At 36.1% G+C, this 12912-nt stretch overlaps 1 protein-coding gene across 1 annotated transcript in view; it reads left to right on the top strand.

The window, feature by feature from the left end:
- Positions 1-218: 218 nt before the first annotated feature.
- LOC149797195 (afadin-like) overlaps positions 219-12912 on the top strand; it is a 181215-nt gene continuing 168521 nt past the window's right edge. Inside the window, exon 1 of the mRNA XM_089961872.1 lies at positions 219-492. Coding sequence (XP_089817998.1) covers positions 388-492 — 105 coding nt within the window. The 5' untranslated portion in view covers positions 219-387. The remainder of the gene's footprint in view (positions 493-12912) is intronic.

The raw sequence follows: 12912 nt of genomic DNA, 5'->3' as shown, positions 1-12912 counted from the left end.
TTTTACGAATCCAAAACAAAGAGATTAAACAATAGTCTAATTATCTTTATTACAAAGGCTATAATAAAGAATGTTAACACTATTTACAAATATAGTATAATGAATTTCATCATTTAGGGGCGTGCCAACGTTAGGATGTCCCCCATCTTGACAAGGTGCGGGCACCTAAGTAATTTGCATATATCATTTACGCCACACGCATGCGCAAATAACGCTTTCAATAAGAGACGAGTTTGAGTTGTGAGTGAATACGGAAACAGGTTATCATCATTCTAAGTGGAGAGGATTATTATTTAAGAATATACGATCAATGACTGGAAACCTTTCGGATTTAAGTTTCTCTTTTTCTGAGAATCTTGTGCCAATGGATTTATAAAAAAAAAAAAAATGACGGAAACCGAGAGAATACAAGACCGGAATAAGTTGGCGCAGTTGATCCAACAGTGGAATCAAGATCACTATGACTTGTTTGAATTGAGTGCCCCAAATGAGGTAATAATAATTCAAACGCAGTTATAATGACTGTAGAAAGTCTTTATTTAACATAGAAAAGTTTAAATTAGTCATTGTTGTTACGACACGTTTTGGAAGGTAGGCATACCTGTAATTTCGTAGGTAAATGGTTACAGGTGACAAACCGTCAACAATTTCAAGATGGCCGATCCTTTGACCCAGGGGCTAAAATGTAAACAAGTTTTCACCATGTGTAATTTTAAGAAATTTCCTTCTTAAATATAACAATTAGATTAGAATATTTTATGTACTAGTTGACAATGCCGGCTTCACTTGTACTAACGCGTTTGAGGTATGCCGATTTTCTTATCTTACCAAAAATTATTTTCCTGCCTGTAAGACTACTGTAGTTACCTCCCGTTATATCCACAATATATGTGTACCCACATCTTTCGTTACTCATCATTTTGTAATTATTAATTTTGTACGTAGAGGTACCGATACAAGGAACAGTTGTCCTTTAGTTTTCGGAGCTGATCAGTGGTGATTATTAGTAATTTGACATGGTCGGAGTATAAATATTTTAAGAACGTCTTCTTTAGCGACCATTTTCCTTGTGGTACAAGGAGGGTGATCAACATTAGCGTGTGTGATTTGGATTTTTAACGTAGCTTTAACAATTTTTCAGTCATATCGCTACGATGTCTGCCGTGTGACAGTTTATAGTGATGTCTAGCACTAGGGCATCATGCAGCAGGCATGTAGCATGATGTCCCACCCAGTCACATTATCCTGACACCAGGCCAACCAGTCCTAACACTAACCTCTTCATGCAGAGCGCCAAGCGAGGCAGATGTTAGTACCATTTTTGTAAGTCTTTGGTATGACTCGGCCGGGGATCGAACCCAAGACCTCCCGCATCCGAGGCGGATGCTCTAACCACTAGGCCACATTAGCTGCTGATGGAGGCAGTGTGTGATATTGTCAGAAAAAAATCGAATTCTCCAGATATTTATGTCCTGGGAAATTACAAAAGATCTAGAATTATCCAGAGCAAGGAAGAAAACTTTTCAGTTGATTATTGGTGCGTTTGTTGCTGAAGCTTTTATATAGCTTTTGTGTATTCTTGGGCAAAGTAAAAGATTTATGTTGTCTGTTATTGACTGGCTCTTTCTGTTGTTTTCCATGTTATAAAGTCTGATAACCCATAGCTAGGTGCCTATTTAATATGCAAGTGCAAGAAGCTGAAATGAATACAGTCCTCTCATTCAGCATGTTGCACTTGCATATTAAGTAGGTGCAGTAATGGCCACATCCAGCGGTAATGTTGGTAAACAGGCTTGCATTCTTTAAAGCTGGGATAGTGAGTTAGATTTTATGTATGCCAAAAATATATTCTGCAGATTGGTAAGAGAGTGCTTCTATCATATGGCTTTCAGAATTGTTGTAAACATCTACCTGATACCTGTTGATCCAGTGATTGGCTAACTTGGTACCCAATTAAAAGAAAATTGTATTAATTGTGTACAAACCTGAACTGCTTCGTTGTAAGTTGATGATGCTAATTTTGGCTTTGTTTGGCCCCAAAAAGATGGTATGGTGTTGCCATTGCTACTGTTGCTGTCCACATCTATGTGATAAGTTCAGAAGAAATGGTGTTGCACAGTACTCATGTTACCATCTTTAGCAGATGCTGTTATTTCACACAGATTGCATTGAACACTATTTTAATTCAGTCACTTAGCATATGCCCACACTTTCAATGTCTTAACCAGTTTAATTTTAAAAAGTAAATTATTTTAATTGCTGCACAATCCTCTCCTGCCTAGCATATCAGACAATGTTCAGATTTCTTGGCAGGTCATCATTGTGTCATGTAAAAATGCACAGTAGCCTCGAACTATATGCATTATTCTGTGTACCACTCGTTTCTGGTGTCTCCAGATGAAATTGTGGATCTGAACCTGTGTTTCTTTTACATATGAACTAAATGATTAAATGGGTGCCCATTTAATCATTTTATTACCTGGGTTATTATCAGCTGTCAGTAGGCAGGTACTTGGGTACCCACAAAAAGGAAGATAAAGAGAGAGAGAAAAAAAAGCATAACTATTGTATGTTAGGTGAAAAAAGGTAATAATTTCATGTAAGAGCAATAGCTCTCTTTTGTTACTGTATTCTACACTATCATATTACACTAACAGGTGTACACTGCTCATGTGGCCTAATGGTTAGGGCATCTGCCTTGGATGCTGGAGGTTGTGGGTTTGATCCCCGGCCGAGTCATACCAAAGACTTACAAAAAGGGTACTAACAGCTGCCTCTCTGTGCTTTCAGCATTAAGAGGTTAGTGTTAGGACTGGTCGGCCTGGTGTCAGGATAATGTGACTGGGTGGGCCATCATGCTACATCATGTCTGCAGCATGGTGCCCCAGTGCTAGACACCACTATAAACTGCCACACTGCAGACATCGTAGTGATATGACTGAAATTTTTTAAAGCTACGTTAAAAATCCAAAATCACATCACATCGCACATCACACTAACAGGTGTCAACTCTTGGTGAAACAAAGTCTGTAAAATGTAGTAGTAATATGAAATAGGCAAAGCCTGAGATGAATGCAGATGGCAGTTTGGATATGTATCCTATAATGAAACATTGGTGTGTTCTTATGCTGAGTAAATGAATTATATTTCCTGTAAGTTGACAGACCCTTCTGAATATTTTAAGTGGTTAATTTTTCTGGAAGTGTTCATTTATGGTCTGCACTTAATTGTACATAATTGTTTTGTTTGTTGTGGGTTTAACATCAGTATTTAGTACACTATAGGCTAAACATGGCGGTCATTTGACTGGTGGAGTTTGAACCACCAACCTATGGGAAGCTGCTGGGAAGATCTATTCACACGATTTGTATGAGCTCCAGAATTTGGATCAACGAGTATTATTGCTTTTTATTTTGACAATCAGATGTTTTGTTGGGTCAAAGAAAGAATTATGTGTGATTCAATAAGCCAACCATTATCCATGATTGAAGGTCTGAACCCTAGAACTTCTTAATACATTGACATAAAAAATACAGAAATCTGTACCAACTGTACCCCATTCTTCACATCCGAACCAGCAACTTTAAATTGAACTGACACTAGCTGGATTTAAAAATGAAGGGAAATAAAATCCCCAGATTGATGCCAACCTTCCTACCTTAGTGTTTTCACACCATTACTGGAACCATACAACATAATTTTTACCAAAGGCGACTAGAATTTCACTAGGTCTGTTTGGTTAATCAGTTTTTCTTCTGTAAAAATTCATCTACCATTTGCGTTTATGTATGTAATATATGAATATGTATATATGCATTTATGTAAAGGACAAAATAAAATAGGGTTTATACATTTTGGTAGTATTTCAGTATATTGAATTATTTTTTTGCGGCGTTCAGCCTCCACATGGGTGAAACATGATACTAAATAGGTCCACCTTCTTAATGGCTGTATCTGTTTCAGTCATTAATTTTGTGCAATATTCTGTTACATTGTTACAGCTGATAGGCATTATTTTGGCAGCACATTGTAGTGATGTACAGGTTTTGATCAATTTCAATATTTTGTCAGAAAATCTGTGTTAGGCATATTGTGATTGATCTTTTGTCATAATAATAAGGCATTCTGATAGGCTGGATTGATCTTTGTCATAATAATTAAGCATTCTGATAGGCTGGATTGATCTTTTGTCTGAATTTTGAAGCCTCCTGGCAGTCTGAGTTCTATCCCACCCCATGCTCCCAGTTATTTTTTTTTACCATGACTTCCTCAACAGATCTTGCACAGTACAGCTTTCTGACTCCAATAGGCAATATAAATGACAAGTAGATACTTGTTTATGGATCACCTGAAGGTCTTCATCAATGTTTGTACAAGATGCTAAAGATAGTTCCATCACAAGGCTTGCTTGGTGGTGAGAAAGTACACTCAGACTTACAGGATTTGAAATACAGAGTATCAGTTAACAAAATGTACTGCCTGTTTCATGATTTGTTAGGCTGGTGAAATTTCCATCAGAAACTTTTGAAAGAAAGAACTCCCAGTTATATAAATATTGAAATTTACTAATCCGAAAATCATTTCCGACACCTTTTTACTTGAGAGGACAGATAACAAAATTATGGATGTTGCATCACAGAAATTGTTGATCTGTTGGTAGTCTCCAGGAATTTTAAATCAAGTTCCTTTACAACAATGATGAAGATGAGCCTTTGCTACATATAATGAAAATATTGATGGAAAAGCATCTCTAGGACTTGCATCATTGAAATATATGCACAATTCAGTTTAATTTCCATTCAAAGATGATGACTTTATAGTCATTTTGCTACTATATCCTACACTCAGTATGAGTAAGTGTTGACTTTATATAGTCATTTTGCTACTTTATCCTAAAGTCTGTATGACTAAGTTATGTATATGTAGTCATTTTGGTACCATATTAAAAAAATCCATATGAGTAAGTGCTTATATTGTCATTTTGCTACTGTATTAAAAAAATCTGTTGCTGTCAATTTGCATTGTGCTACCATAGATTTGGGTCTGAGCAGTTCGTTAGGAGTAATCAGTTGAACAAACAGCACAGACCCTGATCTGCAGAAACATTGTGCTATGGCAGATGAGGATCTTTGTTGTTTGCAGTTTGACCTGACTTATAAAAGATGTTTATGGGACATGAATTTTTTTATTTATGGATTCACTTATTTCATAGCGTTAAAAAGATCATTGTTGATGAGAAGAGACTCAAATGCTGTATTTCATAAACAGCTGTACTTTCTATATGGTGCACCAGCAAGTTGTTTGCATCCACATTTTGTTATTTATGGAATTGTGCAGAGATAAATTCAGTGTCGTTGGATTGTCCATGTATTGAGTCAGGATTTTGGGTGGATTAAAGCTAATTAATATGGACTCAGCAAGTCAAAACCCTCTTTTGTTGATCTTATGTCCAGTGACCCAGGGTGGCCAAGTGGTCTAACACACTCACCTTTACGTATCACTCACAGAGCCCACCTTTGTCGGAGTTTGAGTCTTGGTTCAGCCAAAGTGCGTATGTGAGAAAGCTTGCTAGTAGCTTCCTATGGTTTGTTGTTTTGACCCGGGTTCTTCCTTTACCAAATATACTGGCTGTCCTGTGCTGAAAAATGGCATTAAACCACACAAAACCAAAATAACCAAACGCTTTCCAGACATTCACTTTTTTTTTTGTTTTGTTCGGCAATTCTTTTCTGAATTGACTGCTTATTTGTTCATTCTGGTTATGGACCACCAAATTAAATTGCTACTGTCCTTTGTTGTTGTTGTGTTTAACGCCATTTTTCAGCACACGATAGGCTATACATGGCGGCCAGTATTAATGGTGGAGGAAGAACCCGGGAAAACCCTGGAAAGAACCACTGACCCACGAGAAGCTACTGGCAAGCTTTATCACATACCGACATTGGCTGAATCCGAGACTCGAACCCACGCAGGCAGAGGTGAGATGGCAGTGATCCATAACCCATAACAGAGAGCGCTTTAGACCACTCGGCCACTCAGGGCCCCACTACTGTCCTTTGGTAAACGGTCCAGTGTTTATTTGGTACAAGTTTTCTGTTAGACCAAGCATTTCATTTTCGAGGTGGTAGTTTATATCTTTTTCTTTTCCTCTGAAGATAATTTTTTGTCTGGCTAATGGAATAGATGTAGCATGTTCTTCTATTCTTTAAATTATTGCAAAAATATTGTATTCAAGCTACAGTATTCTGACATGTTTTTTCAATAAAATCTCAGGCTCCACCCCCCTGCAAAGCTGAATGAAACCACTGGTAAATATATTCAGTAACCTTCATGTCTGTCAAAACACTGTGTAATGCTAATTATTATGTCCATCTGATTCAGTCTCCTACAAGTTAAAGGACTGCTGCAGCGGCCTCAGTGGTTAGAGTGTTAGCCTTGGATGCAGGAGGTCGCGGGTTCTTGTCCTACCAAATCCATATAAAAATGGCACTCAGCATTTATCATGGGGGGTGGGGGCGCCAGACAGATCCCCATTTTAGAGGTTATTATTAGGACTGGTCAGCTTGGTGTCAGGATAATGTGACTGAGTGGGACATGATACCTCAGTGCCAAGACATCACTATAAACTGCCACACTGCAGACATCATTGTGATATGACTGAAAAATTTGTTAGAGCTACATTAAAAATCAAAATCACACACACTTTAAATGATTTTGTAGAGCATGTCATTAGTTAAATCTACTAACATGTAGGTATGGAAATCACCTGCATTTTTATTCACACAATTACATGTTTTAAAGTACTGATGCACACTGGTGCATGAAGTGCGTTTTTAAGTCAGCTTGTGTATAAGTCCTTCACCATATTGCTGTCTCTGTTAAAATGTGGATATAGTATTAAACAACAAATCTTAACATAATAAACATATTGGCACAGCTGACTAATAACATGTATGTAACTTTTAACATTCATTCACATTATTCAAAACAATTTAATTTTAAGCATTTAGTCCACAGTTGTTAGCATTTATTTCTCAGTGGCAAGTACAGTCCATGTTTTATTGGCAAGTACAGTCCATGTTTTATGATGGCGCAATGGATTAATAGGTACATAGCTATCCATACATATTTGGAATATTTGTTCATGTTTAAGATCATAGCACTTAATCACTGTGAAAACACTTATTCAAACAGAACCATATAATGAAACGTACCTTGAATTAGTCTGGATCACCAACTAAGATATGTGATGCAGTCAGAAGGGTATCATTAGCATTCGGATGATCAAGACACAGTCTGGAATAGTAGTTTTGTAGTGTTTGTAAAATTTGTCATTGAATTAAAACAACCCACACAGTTCTAATCCAGCAAGTTAAATATCCAGTTTGATGAATCCCTATATAGAGTTCTGTAATTGTTTAAATTTAGTTTTATTCTTGCTGTATGAATCATTTCATTCTAATTTTAATTCTAAATTGATGAGAACCATTTATAATTTGATATCACTGCTTTAAATACCGTACTTATGTATTTTATACACTGTTAAGAAAGCATTAAATATCCTATTTCTGTGTTTTCGGCACTGTTATGACAAACTCTTGGTGTTAAATTTCTTGTTATAAGGTTCTGCCACGTAATAGGGGTTATTTTATGGCTTCAGTGAACAGTGTTCTAAAGAGGAGCAATTTTGGCAGATGATTGTTTCGATTAAAGTTTAATATACAGGTAAATCTGCATATTGTACCCTTAAATTTATCTGATGTAGGACATGTATTGTGATACATGGAAGTTGATCATGAGGAGAATTAATTGGGGCACTTTGTGTATGATATGTTGTTGTTGTGGGGTTTAACGCCATTTTTCAGCACACGATCGGCTATACATGGTGGCCAGTATTAATGGTGGAGGAAGAACCCTGGAAAACCTCGGAAAGAACCACCGACCCACGAGAAGCTTAGCTGGCAAGCTTTCTCACATAACCACATTGGCTGATTCCGAAACTCGAACTCACACAGAGGTGAGATGGCAGTGATCTGTAATGGAGAGTGCTTTAGACCACTCAGCCACTTGGGGCCCCCAATTTTTACTGTAATTTATTACTTGTTTACTACATTACCACAATTGTCAACATTTACGTTATGTTTTTTGTGATCCGTTATTAAAAAAGATGTAGTTTTAAGTGTTATGATGGATTTAATGTTGTTTTTTTTTTAAATATGTTTTCTTTGTACAAGTACTTCTCAGAAAAGAAAAACAGTGCCATTTATGGTCAGGTCGACAAGAGGGGGGCAACTGGGGGATGTATCCCTGGGGCCCTGGCCCAAGCCCCCACCCCCCAGCCAAACAAAGCTTTTTAATTTTATAAAAGAAAAATTGTTTGAACAAGAACTAGGACTAGGAGAGGCCCAGGTGTTTCCTACCCAAGGGCCCGTGAGTGATTGCTCTCTACAGCCCTGTTTATAGTAAGGACATCTCTGCACACTGCATGCATATTGGATTTTGTTTTCTTAAGACTCAATGGCATAAGTTGGCAACTCTTCACCTTTAGTAACAGCCTGCAGCTGGTTGTTGTTATTGTTAGTTGACAGCTTATCCCAAAATGGTTTGGTTCACTGACAGCCTTGAGCAGGTTGACTGCTTGGTTCACTATAAAACTGGCATTTTGACTGAATTTTAACCTTGATGTCTATTTCAGACATATTGGGTAGAGTGGATAAGGAGTGTCATTCATGATACTGTAAATGGCCTGCATTTTGGATTTTGTTTTCTTAAGTTTCATTGGTATAAATTGGCAACACTACATTATTTCATTGACAGTAATTAGCTTGCAGCTGGGTGTTGTTCTTGTTAATTGAAAGCTTATCTCAAAATGATTTTGTTCATTGACAGAGGTGAGCAGGTTGACTGCTTGGTTCACTAAGGACTGGCAGGTTTGACTGCATTTTAATCTCTGATGTCCACATCAGATATCTGACAGAGTAGGTATTTGTACTCTTGCTTCATGTATTACAAAAGTACTTTTTACATTAGTGTAAATACAAATGAGGTAATTTTGAAAAACACTACATCATAATACTTTACCTGTTTCTTATATTTAAAAACTTCAAATTATCAGCCTGCTGTGCAATTTAAATGAGGCCTTACATACCAGCATTTGAATTCCTCATGTTTGAATATCCATTCCCCTCTAGAATATATCTTTGATTTGTTGGTACTTCAGAAATAAATGAATCAGTGTTTTTCTTGAAGGTTTCATCTTTTATGTCCAGGATACCTACTGCTACACCACCTCACACTCCACTCTATTTTTGTTCATCTTGAAACCACTGGATTTAGCAGGATATGTTGTCGTACCCTATTTCTGTTCATTTAGCTGTCCATGTGATTCATGAAACTTTGTAGATGTTTTGACTTTCTGTGACCATCTAAAATATGGATGTCATTCATGGCACCCACCATAATGAATCCACAAAAGAGGGCCCACTGAACAAACATTTGAATCATGACATTTTCAAATATTTTCTGAACACACTTTATGCAGTCCTAACAGGAATTGGATCAAGTATTGGGTGTATTTTGCATGATGACCTCTGTGTCACTTTCTGGGGGCAGGGGTGAATATTGATGGTGGTGGTGGAATAAGCAGTAAAAGGCCTGAGAATTTGCATAACTAGTCATGCCAGTTGCTTTAGTTATTATTTAAATAATTATTCTAAGCACTGTTGCCATGCAGATTTGCTCAGAATTAAACTTGTTCATATTTTCTTTTAGATATGTAGTAATTGATACTTCTACACAGTACATGATTGTAAATGTAGCACAAGGCAGACTTTTGAACAGATGATGGTGATTCCAGAATTTCAAAAAGGTTCATTTTAAAAACTTATAATTCTTCACAGTGTTGTATCAGTAACGATCCATCTAATTTAAGTAAGGATCTTCTTCCATTCCAAATAGACTACTTTAAACCTAGAATTTGTGTTTTTATTCTTCTTTATTTTAAGCACTTTTCTGAATTTTAAGTTTATTCTGTTTGAAAGAGAATCATAAATATACAGTCTCTTTCTTTTCATGTCCAGTTGATTGCCGTCAGGAGTGGTTTCACATTCTAATAACAAAACAAGGAATGATCACACTTGTTATTTCTTTTTTTTTTGGTTACTTAAAAATGGTTTGTAATATTAAGTCCCACTGGACATCATTCTGCAGCATTGGATGATGCTTAATGATACAGTATGCAAACAGTATCAACTAGTATGCAAACAGCATCATACAGTATGCAAACAGCATCATACAGTATGCAAACAGTATCATACAGTATGCAAACAATATCAATGAGGATAAAGATATAAATGATTTTTGCTTCCACTTTGACTTAAATACAGCTGATAAATACATATGACAAAAATAAAATGCAAAATAAATTGAACATACATGACGGAATCGTCGTATCTCAGTAGAGTATGGGACCCGTAATTCAAGGCTCATGTGTTTGATATTCACCAGAGCCAGCTAGTTCAGCTGATTCGGTCATAAGGAAAGGAACTTTGCTTCCATTTCCTTGGCATGATACAGACAAATAATGTTCAAAGAATCATTAAATGCAACAAAACAAACAACATGCACTGTGACAAGTATTAAACATTTAGTGAGACTTTGTAACAACCTAGTAATAAAGAGATGCTATTCGTTCAATAACTGTGAACATATTGCAGTGGTTCAGTATTTATGTAAATGAACCTGTTGATTCTGCAGAAGAAATTTTTCATAATTAAGATGATGGAACTTAAAGAATAAGATTAAAAGGAAAAATGTGTGCAAGAAATTGTTAATATGAATTTTATTTTAAAAAACTAAAATATAAAAAGAAATATTTTCAAACAATTTTCACAATGGAAAAACATTTTAACATGGGTCAATACATTATGATCATTTCAGCTTAAGGGGGGCTATGCTTTATGTCCTCCATCAAGTTGGTTGCCCCCCTGAGCATTAGATTGAGGTTTTACTTCATCCCCCCTCCTTTTTTCAACTTTTGCTTCTTTATTTCTTAATAAAACACAATAACCAATCATTCTTAAGTTGTTCCTGCATTTGCCTGGTTATAAGATAGCTACAATCAGCAGGCTTAAAACTTTTGTACATTTTAACATGGTTACCTACTTTTACAACACTGTAACATCTTTGGTTAACATTGTTACCTACTTTTACAACACTGTAACATCTTTGGTTAACATTGTTGCATTGAATTCACCTTGTACTTTCGGAAGGAAATGATAAGACCAAGAACAAAATGTGTACTTCCTATTGCACTAATTTTAAAATTAGGGTAGGCAGGTTATTTTTAAAAAAATCTTTTAAATATATATATTTAATGTGATTTTTTTGTGTGGGGGTGGGGGTCTAGGGTCAGCAATGAGAAATAGGGATGGTCTGTTGACTCGAAACATTTTTGTGTTGTTTTGTTTAAGTCTGATCAGTTATTCATTTCATCTCAAGTCCCATAAGCTTTTTTTGGCATGAAAGCACACTGGATACCACAAATTATATTTTTGCTGAAATAGATTCACAGAGGATGTTTACTCCACTGGACTTGATTTATTTTTATATAGCCTTAAAGGTCAAAAGTTTAATATAATCTACATGTATTTTCATGTGAAATTTGACTTTTTTGAACATCTCCAAATGATGAGCACAGTGTTCCCGAGATTTTCTTTTTTAACCACATTTTTAAAAAATCTTTTATCTCTTAGAATTTTTTTGTTTCAAATGATACGATGGATAGAATACGTACCTCCCCCCAATTCAGATCACAGCAAGTTTATTTGTTAAAGCATATATGGGGCTAGATGCATGGTGATGCACTACGGTAGATTGTCACTTTCCTACAGTGACATAGCAGGAAATTCTAGACGGAAATATCACTTTTTGCTAAGTAGAACACTAGTCATGATTTTGAATTAGCACTTGATTCCAAATGCACTTGGACTGCAGAAAATGTTCATTTGCCATTTCCAGTTGGATTAGTGCATTTTCAAGTCTTACATCAAACGGCTGCCAATGGCTTTTCATGTGATCAAGCAGAAATATGTAATTGGAACTCATATTGTGAGTCTACCTCCAAAAATTCTGGTCCATCATTCCCTTCCCTGCAAAATTGCATTCTGGGAACCCCCACCCAAGATTTGTTTGATGTAAAGTTTGGGCCCTGTTCATTGCCGACCTTTCTTATGCACCCTATGTAGTTGCAGGGTTGCTTGGGCAGTTGTTTAACCACTCTTATTCAGTCAGAAATGATGACATCATCATCAACAACAATATATATGTTTTTGCAAGCAAGATATGGACTTTATGGGTGGAGTCCTCAACACAGATTCAGGCAGGGTACTTTGATGTAGAACGCTTGTCTTACTTAGTTCCTTCAAACTTTATGTTAAAGACACCTGTCCACTGAGAACGGCATTGTGGTTCTTGATAGGTATGCATATATGTAAAAAGTGCAGGTACGTCTCTTTATTTCCATCATAACGTTACATTGTTAGTTTCCATCATCAATAGATGTATGGAAATTATTGAGTAATCTTGTTGTGCATTTAATGACATTAAAAGTGTGCTTTTCATTTTTCCCAACAAAAAAGGTAATTTTTTTAATATTAAATACATGTATTTATATAATTTTTGTATTTGTCACAAATTCTTTTACGATAATATTATTCTATTATACTTGGTACATATTGGGATATGTACAAATATACCACAGTACAAAAAAGTTCATGTTACCCAATACAAATAAACAGACCAACGACCATCAACATGACTCACTGACCATCAACATGACTCATTGAATCATGGGGAAGGCTTTTCAGAACAAGAGAACAATGTCAGTAAAACAACCTGACATTGCCATCAACA

The sequence above is a fragment of the Sinohyriopsis cumingii genome, chromosome 6, assembly GCF_028554795.1.
Source record: "Sinohyriopsis cumingii isolate HCF-2022 chromosome 6, ASM2855479v2, whole genome shotgun sequence".
NCBI classification, from domain to species: Eukaryota; Metazoa; Mollusca; class Bivalvia; order Unionida; family Unionidae; genus Sinohyriopsis; species Sinohyriopsis cumingii.
This window is presented reverse-complemented; position numbering and strand designations above follow the sequence as displayed.